Source organism: Sander lucioperca, chromosome 14, assembly GCF_008315115.2.
Source record: "Sander lucioperca isolate FBNREF2018 chromosome 14, SLUC_FBN_1.2, whole genome shotgun sequence".
NCBI lineage: Eukaryota > Metazoa > Chordata > Actinopteri > Perciformes > Percidae > Sander > Sander lucioperca.
The window spans coordinates 12,142,592-12,164,694 of NC_050186.1; the positions used below are offsets into that span (position 1 = coordinate 12,142,592).

The 22,103-nt window shown below is 42.0% G+C and overlaps 1 protein-coding gene across 5 annotated transcripts in view; it reads right to left on the bottom strand.

The window, feature by feature from the left end:
• zfyve16 (zinc finger, FYVE domain containing 16) overlaps positions 1-22,103 on the bottom strand; it is a 39,190-nt gene continuing 17,087 nt past the window's right edge. For 3 of the 5 annotated variants that reach the window (XM_035991541.1, XM_031301205.2, XM_035991540.1), the window contains 14 exons: positions 15,320-15,496; positions 15,088-15,227; positions 14,116-14,323; positions 12,969-13,091; positions 11,947-12,102; positions 11,132-11,356; positions 9,151-9,233; positions 8,929-9,033; positions 6,025-6,175; positions 5,767-5,847; positions 5,458-5,620; positions 4,296-4,401; positions 2,494-2,670; positions 532-690 (listed from right to left, as the gene is read on the bottom strand). In XM_035991541.1, the coding sequence (XP_035847434.1) occupies positions 532-690; positions 2,494-2,670; positions 4,296-4,401; positions 5,458-5,620; positions 5,767-5,847; positions 6,025-6,175; positions 8,929-9,033; positions 9,151-9,233; positions 11,132-11,356; positions 11,947-12,102; positions 12,969-13,091; positions 14,116-14,323; positions 15,088-15,227; positions 15,320-15,496 (2,054 nt within the window). Of the gene's footprint in view, positions 691-2,493; positions 2,671-4,295; positions 4,402-5,457; positions 5,621-5,766; positions 5,848-5,967; positions 6,176-8,928; positions 9,034-9,150; positions 9,234-11,131; positions 11,357-11,946; positions 12,103-12,968; positions 13,092-14,115; positions 14,324-15,087; positions 15,228-15,319; positions 15,497-22,103 lie in introns of those variants that run through there. The other 2 variants (XM_035991539.1, XM_031301206.2) reach the window with 2 other exon arrangements.

The window sequence follows — 22,103 nt, forward strand, 5'->3', positions numbered from 1 at the left end:
TCAGTAATGTCCCTTGCTTTAATATGATCATTTCATTCAATAAGCCCGTATTAAAATATAATAAATACATCCAAATGAGAGACAATTCGTTAGAGCGTCTGTGGGAAACATTCACTGAGGTGCTCCGAGCTGACGGGGGCCAGCAGGGAGCCTTGGAAGGCAGAGCAGAAGAAAAAAAATGGTTTGAATAGTTTGGTTGTATTTGGTCATGTCGTCGTCGTCGTCGTAATCCTTCGGTTAGTGTTTGGCTTCTTGTATTAAAGCAGCTTTGGTGAGCATGAAAACACACAAACTCACAACGCTTCGGTTTACATCCCTCAGAGAAACACATCCCCAACCTCAGAGTGGGAATGTAGTGTCGGCAGCTGCGTGTCCTCTGTGACGGGCTGCATGTCCGAATGTGCAACAAAAACAAAAAAATAAACGAGCCGTTGCATCAGCATGTCCTGCCACGATCAACAGCTTCTCTCTCAATGTGCTCAACCACCTTTTTTTCCCCCCCAAACTGTTTGAAGTGTGTCTGCATGTGAGTTAGATGGTGTGTGTGATGTAGAAGATGAACTCCATGTCCATGGCAGTCTGTGGTACACTTGCGCTACCTCCGTGGATGACGGGGATCAGAGCGCTGTCCAGCTCGTTCATGTAGCGCTGAGGGAGGAGCCTGCCTCCGGAGCCGGCCTGGTACTCCACCTGAGAACAAACGCACACAGAAACACTCAGCACACCTGGTTTTCAACAGAGCAGAAGATATTCTAAATACTGTTCTGTGTTACAAAGTAGGATTGGACAGATATAATCAGCTGTTAGCTGGGGCGGAGCTAGACTGTCAGTACAGTGGGGGCGGAGCTCGATCATGGGGCCCTCTGCTACCAAGTCATTTTAAAATTAAAACCGTTAAAAAAAAAAAAAAGGTAAGATATCTGATGAATGCATGTTATGTGTCACTTGTTGAGCCAAGTAAGCCTGTATGTCAAATAAAACACAAAGAAAAGCCAAATTTTTTGACAAGTTTGTATTGACGAACAAAGAACAGTTTGCCAGTCAAGTAAAAATGTTTCAGCACCACGGACAGCGACAGCTGATGGACAGCGATGGTGCTGAACAGGCCAAGTGAGCTCAATCAGTGCCACACTATATAATTGACATGGCACTATTATATATATATATATATATATATATATATATATATATATATATATATATATATATATATATATATATATATATGTTTGATAAGAAGAGCTGGATTACCACAACGTGAGATCATATGCAGTAATTAGCTTCTTTCAGCTAATAATCTGCAATGTGTCACTTGGCGAGGGCCCCGTTCTCGTCAAGTGACGCAAGATCAATATCTCCGCTACTGGCTGTTAGTGATTGGCCGAGTACATAGCACATCATTTTATTTTGCTTGTTTAAAAGGTGCTCTAAGCGAAGTCAAGCGTTTTTTTTTCACATACAGCAAACATCTCACTATCTGCTATCTGTCTGTCCACTGAACACACTGTAAAAAAAAACGTGGTCTCTGTAGACAGCCCAGGCTCCACAAACGCCAACAAAAACAAACTGCGCCTACCTGCACCACCAAACATAAACAGTCTTCCAGCCAATAACTGACAAGGAGGAGTTGGTTGAGCCTTCACCGCAGCAGCGTTAGCACGTAGGCTACTTCCACAATACGCGTTCATGACGGATGGAAGGGAGGGGGAGGGGACGGGATGAGGAGGAGGGAGGGGCGAGCTAGCCTCCGTTTTGTTTGACAATACTTCGAACGTCAACAAGAAGTAACAGGCAATGGCAGAGAGACAGGACGCAGGACAAAAACTGTGTATAGAGCCGCCATATATTGGACGATTGGACGAATATAATCGGCTAAGGGTTCATTTCTACCAAACCAGAGATGGTGATTGTAGGAACAGTGAGAAAGACAAACCAAGACGGTTTTTGGTGCGTTATATTTTGTTTTGAGTTTGAATAAAGTGTGTTTTCATGAGCTCACAAGGAAACAAATCTAGTCTCAGTTCAGTGAAAGAGAGAAACTTGAATTCAGAAGGTGTGCTGTTGTATTTTTGTATTCAATTAGGAAAATAGGTGTAACAATATTTCCTTTCTTCAAATCCTGAGAGTTTATTTTGTCTATAAATTAGACTAAAATAAACCTATGAGAGCTTGTGTGACGTAGCAAACTCGCCGGTTGTTTGGATGGCGGTGGCCGGATGGAAAATTCTTTTTAAAGATTAATTTTGGCCATTTATAGGCCTTTATTGGACAGGACAGCTGAAGACATGAAAGGGGAGAGAGAGGGGGGAATGACATGCAGCAAAGGGGCGCAGGTCAGAGTCGATATACCCCTGTATATGTAAACCTCTATATATGGGCGCCCGCTCTACCAACTGAGCTATCCGGGCGCCCAGAGTGGAAAATTCTAAGATATCTCCCAAACCCTTTTTTCAAACATATCTTATCTTCAAACATATATATGGTTTTTGGTACCATATCAGCCTGTGTAGAGATGCGAAGCGAGAGCGAGTTGATGCCACTGGATGTGAGGACAGCGAGGTGAGGAGTCAGAGCGCTGCAGGCGGCCAGAGCCATCTCCTTCTGAAAGACGCTGCAGGACGACAGCACCGACGCCAGGCTGCAGTCCGGAGTCTTGGGCTGGTAGAACACCTGGAGGAGACAATCAGACACTCACGCACCTGCACGGTCAAGTTCCTCCCTACATCTCTGACTTGGTACAGCTTCATACTCCCACCCGTAGTCTGAAGTCATTAAGTCAGAGGCTGTTAGTGGTTCCCCGCACTCATTTTAAAACTAGAGGGGATCGATCAGTCCCAGCAGTGGCTCCTAAGCTGTGGGATGCCTTGCCTCCCTCTCTACGTTGTGTGAATTCTGTTGAATCTTTTAAAAAGCAATTGACTCTGCTATTCAAGCAGGCTTTTAGTTAGTGGAGGGGTTTGTTATGTTTTCTATTTGTATTTCAATGTTCTTGTATTTTAATTTGTTGTATTGTATTACATTTTATTGTGAAGCACTTTGTGATTTTTATCTGTGAAAGGTGCTATACAAATAAACTTTACTTAGTTACCTGTGTTCCTTTTTGTTGACGCCAGCAAATGTACTCAGAACTAGGGCTGCACAATTTATCGTTTTTTTTGTTTTTTTTTCTCCATCATCAACTGGCGCAATAAACACATCGCGAAAGACGCTCCGAGATTTATTGTGGTAGGTGGAAGAAAATATAACTGTCATTCTGTTTTTAGTGTCGCCTGTTATATTCAATTCAATGATCAATTTGTTCAATAAAAGAAATTTGTTTAATTTGTTTTAAATTCAACAAGCAAGTTGATGTATTTCAGCAGAATACTGAACACTTTAATATCGCACGAAACATCGTTATAGCGATTCAACAACCTTCTCACATATTGCTCATTTCCTCATATGGTGCAGCCCTCCTCAGAACCAAACTCATAAGTTAAGTAAAGACATGAACAAAGTATTTTATGAGAGATTTAGGAACGGATTATGTGTCTCAATCTGGACATATGGCGCATGTAGGAAAACATGACAAGGTGTGTGTCATAGAGGCCTGTAACAATTATTACATCATTGTCAAATTGTCAATTTGTTTTACATAACCGCAGTTTCTTTGTTTAACTGCAATTAATTGCTGACATTAGCTAAGGTCTTACGGCCTATGACAGGTAATTGTTGATTTTGTTTAGATATGCCAAATTGTAATTATATAAGTGATTATTGGTCGGACTATATATATTTTTATTATTATTCCAATTGTAAGTTGTTGGCACTTGACCCTAAACACGTTCATAGCAACAAAAGTGACAAACATGCTTTTTTTTTGCAGTTTTATGATAATAGGGAGGCGTTGTTTACTTCATAGGCTGTGTATTTGTGTTATTATATTATCTGGGTCACATGACAGGGATTATATAACCAAAAGTTGTATCCTGGGATTCATTCAAAACTTTAAATTTTGTTTAAAAAGGAAATTAATCAATAAATATTTTAAAAAAATTGACTGAAAGAGACAATTATATTTTTAATCGCAATTATTTCTCAGATAATTAATTGCACAGCAAAATTTGGAATTGTTACAGCTGTAGTCAAGTCAACTTTATTATCAAGTCTGCAATATGTGCCAGACATACAGAGCAATTGAAAATACGTTTCTCTCCGACGCACATTGCAATTAGGGACTGTTTACTAAACTTCAGACTGTGAAATTCTATCCAGCGTATGAAATGGGTGCAGAGAATCAGGTATATTAAATTCACCTCTGTGCATGTGATGGTGCGTCCGTCCGACTCAAACTCCGTGTCCTGCTGCATCCTCACACTGCGGACTCCGTCCAGAGGTCTGCCGTCAACCCCGCTGGCTCTGCTGCAGAGGAGCATTATAGGGAGAAAATCCCATTACAGATAGACTCACTATTCATATATTTCAATCACAAAACAGTCAGTAACGTTTTGTCTAAAACAAAGTTGACCGCAAGTTACTCTATATCCTTGACGTTCCACTTCCGGGATTGCTCCGTTGCCCCCTGTATTTTAAGGAAGAACATTTATTTATTTACAATACATTATTCATTCACAAAGAAAATTGGTGTCCTTAAAAGGTTGGATTTTTCCTCATTTTTTTAATTAAGGCATTACGATCAATTTCCAAAAGATGATTTTTTTTATTCCTCTGTTTAGTCAACTTTAGCATGGGTTCATAAACGTATGAGCACCACTGTACCTGCGCTGCACTACTGTGTCTGCATTATTCTCTGCACGCTACCTTGCGGTTTTACCTCTAATAATGTGTAGGCAGCTCAATGCATTTGGTTTTTTCCCTGCTGGATTAAACTTCCGTGACTTCTGTCTACACCTCTAGTTGTTTTATAAAATCAAGAAAACAAAAGGGAAACAAAAGGAGCAAAAACATCCGATTAGTACTAGAAACAAGTAGAACAGAAGTAAAGGTCCTGCATTGAAAATGTACTTAAAAGTAAAAGTACCCAATGCAGAAACACCTTCACATTTTACAAACTAGAAATGATCCAAACAGTTCTGTCAATCAACTAAGTGTTTAATGGTCTAATCATTTCAGCTGGACTTGTAGTAGTATATATTGTTGGGTAGTTTAATATATAACAAAACATTGTATTTTATAAAGTACATGTGTTTTGTGTGCAAACATTTTCATTTGTAAAGTAACTAGTAACTAAAGCTGTCAGGTGAATGTAGTGGAGTAGAAGTAGAAAGTGGCATAAAAAGAAAAGACTCAAGTAAAGTACAAGTACCTCATATGTGTAGTTAAGTACAGGACTTGAGTAAATGTACTTAAATTACATTTCGTCACTGCCAGCTGGATTACGCAGAGTGTGTGGTATAACAGTCGTGCAGCGGTGGACAGACTGCACAACAGTGTGTAAACAGTTGTGTGAATGTGTACCCTGTGTTGACCGGTGCACTCAGGTCGACCCAGCGGACAGTGACGTTTTCTCGGAGCTCGCTTCCATCATTCCTGCCGCAGGGTATGAGGAAGTCTGTCTGCTCCCTCAGGGCGGTGCGCAGAGACTCCATGGTCTCTGGAGGGATTTGCACCATCAGCCCATCTGACACACAAACACAAACTCCAGTTAGGGGTTCGTCCAAAAAAAAAAAAAAAAACAGTCAATCAATGTAGAATACGAGGACACGTTCTTCCTTTATTCACAGTCTTGATTTGATGGAAAAGGAGTCGACAAATCAGTAACTTTACCTTCAACAATGCTGGACTTTGCAATGAAGCCTGACGAGGCTTTCAGGGCTCCGTTGAACACCACAAAACTGGCTCCAGTCACTGAAACAAAAGCACAGAGCGCCAGAAGATTAACGATTTCTATGAAACAGAATCAAGACACAGCAGTAACCAGAACATAATGTGAATGTTTGTGATGTTTAATTTTTTTTTTTTGCTCACTCGTCTTCTTTATTTTGATTTGACGGAGGAGTAGGCAGGACTACTGATGGCTCTCACCTGTGCGGGTCTTCCCAGGCTTGCTGTTGGCCTGCGTCTGATAGTTTCCCTCCTCGTTCTGGAAACACACCAGGTGAGAGTCGGCCTCCGAGCTGAAACGTGCTCCGATACTGATGACGTGCTCGTTGGATGCGTTCACCACCTTCTGCATCTGTTAGAATAGAATAGAATGCCTTTTACTGTCACTGTACACATGTACAATGAGATTAAAAGCAAGTCCTTTTCCAGTGCCAACATGTACGTAAAAAATACAACATGGAATAAAATAAGTAGTGCAAAAAGTAAGGTACACAGTTGACACTATATACATATGAAAAAATAAATATGGTTTTGTATACAGTGTGATATGCAGTGTGGGTTATTGCACATTATTTGAATATTGCCCAATAGTGGTGATCTTATTCAATGAGTAATAGATATTGGACAATGAGAGTAATATTGCACAGTATACAGATATTGCACAGTAACGGAATTGCACAGTAATTATCAATATTATCAATAGTATTAAATATTAAATATTGCACAGTAGGTGAGTAGAGAAAGTCCGGGGGTTGGGGGTAAGACTGTGAGGTCAGTGCTTGTGTGAGTTCAGAGTGGTTATGGCTTCTGGAAAGAAACTGTTCTTGAATCTGGTAGTCCTTGTTCTGATGCACCTGTAGCGCCTCCCTGAGAGCAGCAGGTCAAACAGCTCAAAGCCAGGGTGGGAGATGTCCTTGGTGCTGGTTTCAGCTCTGCTGAGGCAACGGGAGGTGTAGATGTCCATCAAGGAGGTTAACCACAGAAAACACATTGCTGTGTGTTTGCAGCATTTTATTGTTCATGTAAAGGCCCTTTTACCCGATGTGATTTTGGACTGTTAAGCCCAGTTCAGACCAAAGATTTGCGACAAGACGAAACTCGTCTCAGTTCGACTTGAACCAGCTGATGGCGTCGCTGCGACTCAGCTGGTCCACCAGAGGCTAGTTTTAGAACGAGAGGGACGTCACCTGTTTCAACAGCCAATAGAGAAGTCAGCTGGTCAACTCCGCTACAAACTATAGAAATAAAATTATCCATAATCCATTTTATTTCTGTGTTACAAACGTCAACTAGAGCAAATGGCAGCATTTTTTTTTTTAAGATTATTTTTTTGGGGCTTTTCCCTTTATTGTACAGCGACAGTGGATAGGCAGGAAAGAGGGAGAGAGATGGGGGATGACACGCAGCAAAGGGCAGCAGGTCGGATTTGAACCCGCGCCACTACAGGACTCAGCCAACATGGGGCGAATGCTCTTACTGGGTGAGCTAGAGGCTGCCCCAAAATGGCAGCATTTTAGACGGAGGCTAAACGAGCACCCAAGAGCACAGTATGTGGTGGAGCGAGCCAGAGAGTGACTGAAGAGAGAGAGAACGCCCAGCAGCGTTAGAACAAAGCAGAGAATCAGAGAAAGAAAACGTGTTTTTGCTGATTCATCACTACTAGAAATGCAACTGTAGCAAGCATCTACAGCTACAAAAAAAAGCCTGAAAAGTTGGAAGTTAGAACGGAAGTAAGAGTCGTTGCTATGAAGATGAGGCATCGTCTCGTCACATTGGTGTGAACTGGCTGGTTTCAGAACATTGCAGACCGGCACGTTGCAAGTAGCTGCAAGTTTGCCACCATTCACCACTCCCCCAACTGGTGCCGTCAGACACCGCCTACCAAGAGTCTGGGTCTGTCCGAGGTTTCTTCCTAACAAAAAAGGGAGTTTTTCCTCGCCACTGTCGCAATAGCTACTGCTAATGCTTGCTCTTGAGGCAACCACTGTAATAGTTGGGGCTTTGTAAACTACAGAGTGTGGTCTAGACCTACTCTATCTGTAAAGTGTCTCGAGATAACTCTTGTTATGATTTGATACTATAAATAAAATTGAATTGAAGTTTCAACTCGTCTCTTCACAAATCTTTGGTCTGAACTGGACTTTAGAGACCAAAGTTGACAATTGTGAGAGAAACTTGATTTTTGGCAGCGGTGGAAGACGTATTCAGAACCTTTACAGAAGTAAAAGTACTAATACCACTGTTAAAAAAATACTCCACTCCAAGTAAAAGTTCTGCATTCAAAACCATACTTAAAGGTGCAGTAGGTAAGACTTATAAAACTAACTTTCTGTCCTATTTGCTGAAACTGACCCTATGTTCCAGTAGAACTACATGAAGCAGGTCATTAAAAATAAATCCAGCTCCTCTGGCTCCACCTACAGCCTGTAGTGAGATTTGCAAAAATCCACCGCTCCCTGTTCAGATGGACCAATCAGGGCCAGGGGGGGTGTCTAACTGTGTGTCAATCACTGCTCATGCACACGCATTCATTCTCCCTTGTGGGGGGAGGGGCTTAGGAGACCGCTTTGGGCTTTAGCAGAAAGGGGGGAGGGACTGAGAAGTTGTCGATGTTCAATTTTTTTTTTGGCTAAGTCCTGGATCTTCACAATCCTACCTATGGCACCTTTAAGTAAACGTTTAGTGCGTAACTTTTTGATATTAATGACTTCCGTTACATTCAAGCCATCACCAAATGAGTTGCTACAAAGCTAATGAAGACTATCAGCTCCACACAACTCTCTCTGGATTTCTCAGTATGACTATGTTCAGAAGATTGTGGCGTCCGGCGACTTTCCCGCGCAGAAACTCAAGTGAAGATAATTATGTCTTCTGAAGAGTCCATCATGTTTTTTTTAATCCTCCGTGGCTACTAGCAACTGCGTGGCGGAGGGGGTGGGCGATCACTGAAGGCTTGTATCCTGTGGATGCGCTGACAGTGTTGTTGTCATTACTTAGAATTCCTCATGGGGTGGGGAGACAGAAACTACGCACTATAGCTTTAAGTAAAAGGATGCATTAGCTAAATGTCCTTAAATGTCGATATATTCCTTACAGCTCTCTCACCTCATTGAAGCTACATTTAGGGATGTCGATGTAGCTGTGACCCATCTCCATGTGGATCCTCAGACCCTCCACAATTGACAGACTGTACTGGTAGTTCCTCAGGTCCTGTGGATAAAAACAGTTTAGGGCCACTGAACTATGTCTGCAAAGCATTTAAAAATATATATTTTCAAGGCCAACCATGTGCATCTGCCATCGGTTTGCTTGTGCTTTAGTACTTACAGCCAGTAAATTCATTATGGTGTGTCCCGTCTCTCGATACACAGAGTCCCGAAAACGGACACTTGTCAATGTAGTGGGATACACTGAAAAAGAAAAGATATTTAGTTTCTTATCACTACATAAACAATACCTTTATTCATATAGCACCTTTCAAAGTACAAAGTGCTTCTCAAAAAATACAAAGTACTATCCCCCCCAGCCCCATAAAAAGGAACAAAACAAAATTCATTAAATTTACACAAAAGTAAGAGAAAGAAAAACACAACAAAACAAAAACAAACTTATAAAAAAGGCAAGTTTATAAAAAATAGTTTTTTTTAGCAATTAAAAAAAAAATGAGGACAACAGGAAGACCGTTTCAGAGTTTTGGGTCTCTGTAAAGGCCCTGACACACCAACCAGACGGCCGACCGTCGGCAGTAAAGCCAGTCGGACTGATCAGGTCCAAAAAATGCCTCAGAACACACTGAGGCGACGCCGACTTAAGCGTACGCTCTGCGCGTGCGCGAAACATAATACGTCTCCATAGCAGCAGGCGGCGCTGCTCTGTATTGTTTCCATTAACAGTCTGATTATTTCCCAGAAAATGAAAACCGGCAGCTGATTGGACGAACGCGTCACGTGGTTCTTTTTTCTCCGGAAATTCACAGCCAGACTGTCATGGCGGCTCGTTCAGAATACGATCTCATATTGGACTAAAATAGTTCACCGAAACGTGTTTCTGAAAACATTTTAAGAGAGAAATAGGCCGTGCAGTTGCTGAATCTGTCTTCATTTCAGATCGACAAAGGTCAGTTTAAAAGATTTTCGGCAGATTTTGAGCGGCTCATCCGCTCGCCATTTCCGGGTGAGTCCCGACTGTCCTGTCTCCGACTGAACATGTCAGGTCGGCCCAAATGAAGGCCGACGGCTCCTCGGACGGCCGACGACACGGAACACACCGAACAGACTCGAGTCACCGACCTCGCCAGACGGTCCGACGGCCGATTATCAGGCTGGTGTGTCTTCTCTCTTAGCCAAATCACAGTCTGCTTTAGTTCTGAGTCTGGATCGGGGGACTGTTGGCAGAGTTTTGATGCACAATCTGAGACTGTATTCAGATGGAAAGTTCACTGACGTATGCTGGGGCTAGACCACGTAGTGCTTTGAAAGTAATGAGTAAAACCTTAGAAATCAATCAATCAATCAATCATGAAGCTAACTGGAAGCCAGTGCAGGGAGGCTAAAATTGGGGGTTAAGTGATCACTTTTGTTTGATCCAGGCTACAATCTGGCTTAGCTTTCTGTATAATTTGAAGACGTGACCGTGCTTTACTGTTTAGGCAGGTAAAGAGTGAATTACAGTAGTCAATTCTTCAGAAAATATAGTTCTTAGATAATTAATTAAATGAAAAGCAATACATTTCTACAATTAAGATAAATGGAATCAGACAATTAAAAAAAAAAAAAGATCATCAAAATATTTGACACATTATTAACAACATATTGTCTTGGTGTGAGCTCAAGATAATATGAACCCTCTGTGGTTTAAGGGTATTTTTTAAACATCTTCTTGAAGTCTCCTTTTTAGGGCATAAAACTGATCCCCATGTGTTTCTAATCAAAATGTTCAGTACAAACTCAGCTTTCTGTAAAGTGACGCCACAAATTTGTACCAGAGCAATGTATAGAGAGATACTTTGGCCCTAAAGCTGAAAATATGATGTTCGCTTTTTGAAATTTCTCAAATCTCTTGTGAAAACATACCTACACTCAATTGTTTTTGGTGCTTGAAATGAGTTTACAAAAGTCTTGGGTTCACAAAAGTAGCGTAATATATGAATAAAATAGTATATAAATGTCTAAAATAAAATGTTGTATTGCTTTTTGAGCAGGAGTGTTGTCAAACATGTGCGGGTGTGTCTATTCTCCTCAGAGGGTTAAACTATACCGGTCTTTTGTTTAAAGACAAAGACAACAGTGAAGTAGAGAAAGCTCCACACCGCTGTATTCGGCTCCAAGCCGTAGAAGCAGTCGGAGTGGAAAGACTTTGGCCCAGGGCACCTCCAGCTTCTGGACGAGCAAACCAAACATGAAAGGCTGAGGTGGGAGCGTGAGGCCATCTAGAGGCTGACAGGTGGGAGAGAAGAAGAGCATCCCAGCGTGGTCCTTACTGCCCAGAAAACTGCTCGTGAATGTCACATTATCCAGCTCCTCCACAAACTTCCCTGTAACAGAAGATCATGACTCTGTAGTCTTTGTTTTTATAAAAGGTGTGTGTGTGTGTATGTGTGTCTGTGTGTGTGTGTGTGTGTGTGTGTCACTGTGTGTCTGTGTGTCACTGTGTGTCACTGTGTGTCTGTGTGTGCGTGTCTCTGTGTGTGTGTGTGTGTGTGTGTGTGCGCACACGTGTATCTGTGTGTGTGTGTGTGTGTCACTGTGTGTGCACGCGCGTATGTACGTGTGTGTGTGTGTATCTGTGTGTGTTTGTGTCTCACTGTGTGTCTCTGTGTGTGTGTCTCTGTGTGTGTGTGTGTGTGCACGTGTATCTGTGTGTGTGTGTGTGTGTGTGTGTGTGTGTCTCTCTGTGTGTCTCTATGTGTGTGTGTGTGTGTGTCTCAGTGTGTGTTTGTTTGTGTTTGTATGTGTGTGTGTGTGTGTGTGTATATCTGTGTGTGTGTGTGTGTGTGTGTGTGTGTGTGTGTGTGTGTGTGTGTGTGTGCGTGTGAGTGTGTTTGTGTGTGTTTGTCTGTGTGTGTGTGTTTGTCTGTGTGTGTGTGTGTTTGTGTGCGTGCGTGAGCACGTGTGCTGCATCTACCTTTTTGGGCTTCTTGGTAAATGTTGAGATAGAGCGTGAAGAGGTCTTTTGGAAGAGTTTTTTCTTCTGGCAAACACTCCAACAAAAACACCAGCTCTCTCTGTCCCAGAGCCTGCAGCCCGTTAGAGCCAAAACACCAACACTGCCGAGTGGCGTCTGATCGACAAAACAAAAACTCAGTTAACAGGGACTCTGCGGGAAAACACGCAAAGACCTCCTTCGTTGTCATTTGTATCCAGTATCAGGGTTTCTGCAGGTTTCACCAAGTCAAATTTAAAGCTACAGTGCGTAGTTTCTGTCGCCCCCATGAGGAATTCTAAGGAATGGCAACAACGCTGTCGGCGCGTCCACATGATACAAGTCTTCCGTGATTGCGCGCCGCTCCCCCCTCCCTCCTCCACGCAGGTGCTAGTAGCCACGGAGGACACGGAGGATTCAAAAAACACGGACTCTTCTGAACATAGTCATACTGAGAAATCCAGAGAGAGTTGTGTGGAGCTGATGGTCTTAATTAGCTTTGTAGCAACTCATTTGGTAACGGCTTGAATGTAACGGACGTTCATTAATATCAAAAAGTTACGGACTAAAGCTTTAAGACTTTTTCTAGTATGAATGAACCTATATCGCTACATAAAAGTACAACGAAATGCAGAGTCATAAAATGACTTGCAAAATAAATACATTTATTCAAATTGAATAAAAGCAACACAAAGTAATAATAATCGGTACATATACAGCAAAATTATATTTGGACTAACAAAAGAGAGAACTACAACACCAAAGAATAAAAAAAAAAAAAAACATTCAAAGTGCTGCGGGAGCATTTTAATGAGGTAGCGTTACATGGACGTAGGGAAATTACAGTAAGACCTGGAACACAATACTTGACCGAATTTAATGATTTGATAATTCGATTTTTTCAACTTTTTCAGACTTTTGAAGACCGTGTGGAAACCCTGAGTATATGCAGTATGTATGCTGAAAGCATCCAGATTCATTTGAGATATATTCGATCTACTTACATGAAACTAGTTTGACATTGACCAGCAGGTTGGCGTTGAGAACAAATGTCAGCGGTCGAGGTCCGCCTTCCTCTAATAAGTGCAGGATCTGGCACGGGGCAGGGCTCTCCTCCACCAAGACATCTGCAAAGGAAACACAGCAGAGCACATTTACAGTCACATACATGAGATCCAAAACCATAGTGGGAATAAAGTGATGGCTTTTTGTCGTTTTGTTGACTTTATTCAGACACGACAGCGCATTTCCATGCATGGATCAAAGATGAAAACATAAGGCGGGAGACACCTGGGAAGATCATTACTGTGGGTGTACCTTTGTACCCTTTGATCCGACACCTTCAGGGGGAAAATGACTTTACAGACTGATCTGACATGAGAAAAGAAATCTGCATTCATATATTTACATTCTTCATTAAACAGATTTTATTTTCTTTAAGCATAGGAGATGATACTTAGGCCAGACAGTTTTTTCACAGTGATCCTAATTAGAGTGCGGATCGAGCCGCATTTTTCTGTCCGAGCCCGGCCCACGTCCGACAGAGCAGTTACCGAACCCGACCCGAGCCAGACACAGTTAAAATCTCATTTTTTTTCTCATACTAATGACCCATGTACGTTTGTTTATGTGGAAAGCTTTTATTAAGCAACTGTAGGAAGGCATTCGGAAACGGGGGGCACGTTAACACAGGCGCGACCTACATAATAAGCTTTTTTAAATTTAAAATGTTCAATGCTTTATCGCGCTGATGTGACCGAGCCCGACCCAAACATCATTTCTAAACATCTGTCCGAATCCGGCCCAGCCCATCGGGTACTGTCGGGTACCGTCGGGCTCGGGTCGGGTATTCATCCTCTAATCCCAATCAGGCGGACAAGACGTGCATTTAATCTCTCTGCGTGTTGTGCTGCTGCTACAGCCTTTATGTCTGTAATCTGACGGTATTCAGCTCAGATTTGTTCCGTGTTGAAAGTTTCATAAAAATCTTACAGGTCCGACCTAGTTAGATTGCTATATCTCTTTTTACGTAAAAGCAACTCAGGATCACTAAGACCAACATGTTAAGCTGCAAACACATTCACGTAAAAGACACGCATGTCAGAAAAGAAGATATAAAACCGCGCAAATGCACTCAAATAAAACACAAACCTCCCGCTTCCTCCTCTCCCGTGGTGATAAGCAGAGGAGGGAGCTCATCGTCGTTATCCGGCAGCAGACTGGGAACCCTCTTCACAGAAGTACCGATTCCAGAGAGCAGGGCATAGTCCCAGGGTCCGGACACCGGAGGTCGGACCACCTCCGCGGCCACAGAAGCTTCGGGGGCCGAGCAGCCGCCGACTCCAACCTCTGACCCAGGCTGAAAGAGGAGAGGGTCAGTCACTGTGGTCCCATTATACTTCAATTAGGGCTCTCAACTGGCGCAATATACACATCGCAAAAGGCTGCAACACATCGTAAAATACACTCCGAATCTGTATATCAGTAGAAAACTGCACTTTAAAATGTAACTGTCATTCTTTTTTTAGTGTTGCCTTTTATATTCAATGTTCAATTTGTTCAATAAAAGAAAGTTGGAAATTACTTCCTTTCGATTGTTTTAAATTCATCAAGGGGTTTGTTGTATTTTAGCAGAATACTGAAAGCAGCAGAATTGAGTACACTTTAATATCTGTTTATTTATAGCAAGTAATATCGTTATCGCCATATTCAACAACGTTATCGCATATTTTTCTCATATCGGGCAGCCCTAACTTAAATATTTATAATCTAAGCTCAGTAAAACAAACAAATAGCCTATTAACCACCAGGGGAAGAACCAATTTTTCTCAAAACAAGATAAAAAAGGAGCTAAAAGGGGCGCCTGGGTAGCTCACCTGGTTAAGCGTTTGCCCCGTATACAGAGGCTCAGTCCTCACCTCAGGGGCTGCAGGTTCAATTTTGACCTGCGGCCCTTTGCTGCATGTCATTCCCCCTCTCTCTCCCCTTTCATGTCTAAGCTGTCCTATCATAATAAAGGCCTAAAATGCCCAAAAATATCTTAAAAAATGACTAAAGTCCTTAAACTAAGAATCCAGTGTTTCCCTGTAGCGCGGCTGTGTGGACGATGTGTCCGTGTCTTACCGTCGTTTGGTCTGGAGAGACGGCACTGAACTCCTGGGAGCTCCGGCGGCTTGTCACCGACAGCTTGCTTGTGTCTGCGACCTCTCCGTTGGGCAAGATGCCGTCAGCGAACCACACGCGCTTATGTTCACGAGGACAACCTGATGACACACCGACAACGGAAAGTCTTTGAGGGTACAGTTCAAGAAAACAACAGTAAAAGTTAAAAAAAAGTACTTAAGAGAAATCCTACTGTCGTTGTTTGGGTGTTTGAGAACGGACACAGGCACCATGACGGTCGGTGGAGGAGAGTTAAGAGTGCCGGCGGCTCGAGCCTGCTGCAGAGGGGGGATGGTGCTGCAGTACTCAGACGGGACGTTGGGGTTCGGACTGGGACCCGCAGGACTCATCATCCGCTCCAGGGCCTGGGCTACAAGGACAAACGTGTCACAGAGGTGTGCTAAAATTAGCACTAATAGTTGATTAACTCATTTTAATCTAGGGCTGGGTGATATGGAGAAAATCAAATATCATGATATTTTTGATCAAATACCTCAATATCGATACCGCAACGATATTGTAGTGTTGACATGTTATTGGTGCTTTCACAAAATATTTACACAATGAGATTTTTTATAAATAATCATCAGTAATGTTGATATAATGTCTAAGTGGGAAAAGGCAAATAACAGAACAGCTAGAACAGTCTGGTAAGTTCAGAAAATGACATCACTTTACTGTAATGCAGCCTTTAAAACCAGGAAAAGACACTTATGTCATATCACGATATCCAAAATCTAAGACGATATCTAGTCTCATATCACGATAGATATATTATCGATATATTGCCCAGCTCTATTTTAATCTACTCTTAACTCAGATATTTGTTTAACTAAAGGATAAAAATAGAAAAAGGAGGTAGGACTAGAAAAGTTTGTTTTTTTTAACTTCTTCCTACTCCTTTTTGAACATGTGAATTTCTTATTTGAATCACAATAATTTTGGAAGAATGTGCTGAAATGTCCTTATTTATCAGTTATTTTAATTTTATTATATACAGTATATGTATGTATTTGTGTGTATATATATATATATATATTTATACTTTTTTTTTTTCTTTTTTTTACATGTTCAAAATAAATTTAAAAAATAATAAATAAAAAAAGATATCAGTCCTAAATGAAGTTCACTTCACTTAATTCATTTTTTTTGGCTCGATGGATGGCACACTTAGTCCAGACTGAAATATCTCAACAACTACTGAATGGTCTATCATGAATCACTAAACAGACGTTCATGATCCCCAGAGGATGAATCCTACTGACTTTGGTGATCCTCTGACTTTTCCTCTCGCACCACCAGGAGGTTGATATTTGTGGAAAATATTTGCACAACAATTGGATGCATTGCCATGGAACTTCCTACAGACATTAGTGTTCCTGTCAGGAGGAACTGTAATGGCTTTAGGCCGCAAAAAAACACAATTGAAGCCAAACCAATCGGTGGCGATATAACACTAACCCCTAGTCTCGCATTGCTGGACCTTCCCCCACAGCGCTGCGGAGGAGGGTCTGGCTAGTCCACACAGCATTCTGGGATGGGAGAAAAATGTGCTCTGGTTTATTGGCATTTCTTTAAACCAATCACAATCGTCATGGGTGGCGCTAAGTGCTGGACGGAGCCCCGGTGCCGCTGCAAAATAGCCTTGGGAAGGAACTTGTTTTGGTGGAACGTGTACGTTGAAAAGTTGTTTTAGTTGTGCAACAGAAAACTCAGATTGGACAGATAGTCTAGCTAGCTGTCTGGATTTACCCTGCAGAGATCTGAGGAGCAGTTAACCATAGTCTTCACAAATCCACCAGAGTTTAAAATTACAACACAAAGAAAGCAGAAGGTAACGGACATCCAGCCAAAAAGACCGACATCTGGTGGATTTTTTGGCGGCACCGGAGCAATCCCGGAAGTGGAACGTTGTGGATATAGACTAAAAAAGCTATTACTAGAAAACTTCCTAGCTGCATCGGTCGCTCTGTAGCATTCTGACGCCTCTATCCTCAATATAGTTGAAGAGTAACTGTACATTTATGTGTCAACATTTAAAAAGCCTGTCAGCAGTTAGAACCAGCACTATTTTAACCACGTCTGCCACGGCGCAAAATGTTGTGCTAATAAGCAGATGTTAGCATGCTGACATCCTAAACTAACTATGATCTCCTGAACAGCAGTTTATCATTCAAATATTCACATTTAGTAGCAGTGCTTTGTGCTAAATCACGTGTCAAACTCAAGGCCCGTGGGCCGAATCCGGCCCCTCGCAGGTTTTTATCCGGCACCACATACCAACTTAGGTTCACAATAAATTTAATCTAGTAGTGCGCCAAACCCGAAAAGACAGGAAACTGTTTTTCAAACAGTAATTACACGACACTAAAAGCAGAATTTTGCAGATTTGCAAATTTGCGATATTCAGTAATACAGTCAAAGATATTTGACTTTTCTCAATATAAATCACGTCAATAAACTCTACATGTCTGGCCCTTGATGCGATTTTCATTTTCCAGGGTGGCCCTTAGAGAAAGTGAGTTTGACACCCCTGAGCTAAATGATGTAGATTCTTGGTATTTGTTTAGTTTTTGTTGTTTGAATAAATTTCTGTCTCAATTTACTAAAGTTTAAATCTTCCAGGAAAGAAACTGACAGGGGTGAGATCAGCTGAGACAGGCTGATCGTACACTTGATGGAATTGATGGATGTGTATGAAGGTTAGGCAAGTGATACTAACATGTTGGCCATAACAACTTGAACATGTAATATAGTAGCTGATAAGACATGACAGAACTTTATTCATCTTGAGGGAATAAGAAAAAAGGCAAATAGAAACAAAAATACAATCAATAAAGATTACCAATAAAGGTTCCAATCTGAAATACACACAATGCCAAACACGTTAACGGTAAGGACCATAAACAATACCATATTATTGTTTATTACTCTATTTTATTCAGTTCAGCCCTCAAGTCTCTTCTCTTTAACATTTTTTAACAATTAGCTGGTGTCAAACTAGCATAACTGTTGGAAATCTAATCTAGATGTAATGTCTTTAGACACCCAAGGTATAAACAGTAAGAGGTCATGTTGACGTCGTCATACTCAGATCTGAAACCGCTCCACTGGGCTGTGATTATGGGGCGTGTTCCAACCGAACAGGGAAAGAAAATTCCTCTGCACTCATTGGATAGACCTACAACCAATCAGAGCAACGGAACTCAACTCAACTGTCAACAGACGAAACCACTCTTTGCATAATGCACTTCCGTCCTAACTCCCGACTTTTAGACTTTTTTGAAACTGGATATATCATTTGTTTCGTCTAAATATGAATGTGGAGAACGTTACCGGCAATTTCCACTGGATGCGGAACGTCTGCGGAACGTCGACGGAGTCATTAGGTTTCCATTAAAGTCAGTGTGTGTATTTCCACTGACTGCAGAACGTCTGCGTCCCGACTCCGTCCCAGCTCCGGCGGTCCGCAGCCCTCCGGAGCAGATACGCAGAGCTTCTATTTTTGACGGACGACGGAGAGCTCCGCAGCAATTCAGCACAATTCAGATTGTGCGGGACAGGAAGTCGAGCACAGAAACAAAATAAAACATCCGGATACTTTTCAAAATAAAATACACCGTGCTCAGTACGGAGGATCATATTTCCCTGCACTACACCTTGAAAACACAGCACAGAGTAGTTTCCCCTCTACTCCTCTGGATGGAAACTAACTGTTGTTGGTTTTGTGGTTCTGTTTATAGAAACTACATCCTGTTATATCGCACGAACATACGTGAATTCGCGAGATCTCGTGGTCGGCTGGCCGCAGCCGTTACACAACAAATCCGGACCTGGTGGGTATTGACGGACGGCGGAGCACACAGCCGTTCCGCAGCGGAGCCGGTCCGCAGACGTTCCGCATCCTGTGGAAATCCACGGTTAGTGATTGATAGTGACATGCTTGCTACAGTTGCATTTCTAGAGATGAATCGGCGAAAACACGTTTTATTTCTCTGATTCACAGCTTTGTTCTAACGCCGCTGGGCGCTCTCTCTCTTCGGTCTCTCTCTATCTCGCTCCACCATATAACACTACCGTGCTTTCGGGCCGTTCTTGAGGCTCCGCTCTGTGTAAAACTCTTTTAAATTTCGTAAAGCTGTTTGTGACGTAGAAATAAAATGGATTATTGATAATTTCATTTCTATAGTTTAACGCTGACTTTACCAGCTGACTTCTCTATTGGCCGTTGAAACAGGTGAAGTCTCTTACGTTCTAAAACCAGCCTCTGTGACTCGAACAGCTGAGTCGCAGCGACACCATCAGCTGTGTGTGTGTGTGTGTGTGTGTGTGTGTGTGTGTGTGTGTGTGTGTGTGTGTGTGTGTGTGAGAGAGACGTTACTGTATCTGTCCATCATCGTACAAAGCCCACCCCCTCACAATTTGACTGGTCCGAACAGCTCTTGTTCGAGCATCATTGCTCCTCAACGGATCAAGTCCAGACCGAACTTCCCGACCTTGAATGTTGTGGGCGGGGCTAAGTTCGGCTGGCATCCAAGCTAGTAATGTTGTGTTTTCCTGTTGGGACTCATTTTGTGTCACTGATACTCCAAATTAACGCTGACACAAGGATAACGTTTCTTTGATATTGGAGAATTCTGATCCTGATACAACTCTAAAAATGAAGGTGTACCTGAACCAACCGATGAGGAGGAGGATTCTGTTTGTGCTCAGATATCAAAATCAGATAAGTGAGAAGCGGAACTGGAGCATGAGTACGACTGTGCAGTGCTACTGGAAAGGCTGAACGCAGTCTAACAGTCACGTTGCAATGACCACAAGGCAGTGACAGCGATTTGTGACGACTGTAATGACTCATGTGTGTTTGGGAACTGCTTATGTGCAACACCATATACAGCAGTACATCCCTGTAGCTACATTTCTACAGCTGTCCTCTATTAAAGAAATTGTTAGTCGACTAACACTCACACGATTCTGTCAACTAATCGATTAGTTGATTTAATCGACAGACCTAAGTTTCCCCACAAAGAATCATGCAAAGCAACACTTTAAATGTTGTGTTTACTGCTCAGAGGTTTCTTGAAAATAAGTAATTTTGCATGAAAAAAGCAAGCGGGGGAAGCCCTTTACTTATCGTTTTCAATAAAAAGACTTGAAAGCTTAATTTAAGTATTTTTTTTACAATTATCTCAGATAAAATCAGACACATTTAACATTTGAATGACTATGTTTACATGCACAAAATAATCCGAAAAAAGACAATATTCCTACTAAGCTGTTAACATGGCTAATTAAAGTGAATATTCCACTACTATTTCAAGGATTTGTTGTCAAGTTTTCCACCGGTGGCGGACTTGTTGGACCGTGCGAACACAGCCTCCCTCTTTCATTCCTTCAACCACCTTCTTTAAAATGCTCAACGTTGCGATGTTTGTGCATATCCCAAAAAAAACCTGTTGATATCCAAGTCTTTCATAATGTTTAAAAGTAGCTGTGTTTCTCCTTCCTACCAGGAATGTGGGCTTTTCGTCTGGGCGCGCATCTCTACCCCAGCTTTGCAAACTCCTGGCTGGTTGGTTTGTGTACAACGCACAGAGCTGACTGTAAACAGGCAAGAGGCTGCGTGTCGCAAACTGCGGTTAAAAAAAACCCAATGACACGCAGATTCTGAATGCGCTGCGTACATCAATGTCAAGGTAACTTTATTGATACCCGAAGGTAGATTTGGTTTACAGAGGGTGTTGAATACCCTGGAAATCCAGAGTTCTCACGAGAGCACAATTTGAATTTGCTCAGCGAGTCACTCTGGCATTCAGTAATGATGCTCATTAACTATGCCCTTGTAGCCAGCTGCACCAATCACATCGGTTGCTACTACTTATTGAATATACGTATAGCCACGGGGACAAAGCTGTTTCTGTAACGCTTAGTTTTACAGGCTGGTACCCTATACCTGCGTCCCGACGGTAGGAGCTGAAATTCACTTTGTAAAGGGTGAAAGTTGTCTTTCAAAAATAGTTCCAGCTATCCTTTGTAACTGTTTAGAGTATACAGGGATTCTGGGTTAAGCTGTGGCTTTCCCATCAGCTTAATGGACCACTTCACAATTTGATTTAGATGGTTCCTATTTCTTTAATAAAAGCATGATATAATAGGGTCATCAAGGTTCTGTCAATGTGGAGGGAGGACAGTTTTCTCAGGCAAAACAATCGCTGCTTTCCCTTTTCATACACAGCGTCACAGTTTGTCTTAAAAGTCAGTTTGCTGTCAGTGATCGTTCTAAGATATTTGTAGCGCTGTATACATACAAAACCTAAATAATATCGGCATATCCCAGATGTCTTGCTACATTTGGAATAAGGCCTAACTCGGAATATCTGTTTACATGACTCATATCAAATAATAATAGTAGAATATTAAAGTGTATGTAAGTGCAGTCAATGGCACTATTATTTAGTGCAGATGAATGAAGGTTTTTGCAAACAGGACAGACATGAGTTGTTGTTGCAGAAAAGCTGGCTATGACTGAGCGGCTTTCTCTCAATGCCATTCAATTGCGCTCCCCTGAGAAAACGCCGATGCAGCACTCGTCTACATTTTATTGATTAGGCACCATAGATCTTTATCGATCCGTTGTGTACTGACAACAACTACAGCGGAGCGCACAAAAGCACGGAGACACGAGCACATTGGGACGAAGCACGCAGTGAAGACATTACAATAATTCAGACCCTTGTTAATGGAATAAAAAGGTGTCTTGTCAGTCCCATAGCGTCATCCCTATGAGGAGAGTTGTTTCATCTTGTTTTGCAAGGAAAGCATGACAAGGCACAAAAAAGTCACCCAGGGCTTCAGGCAAATTACTTCAAGTACAAGTAAGAAATCCCTTTGTGACCCCATTTTAAGTTTAGTACCAACATAAACAAATATTGCTCTGCACAGATTTTAAACACTAAAACAAACCAACAAAACACAGG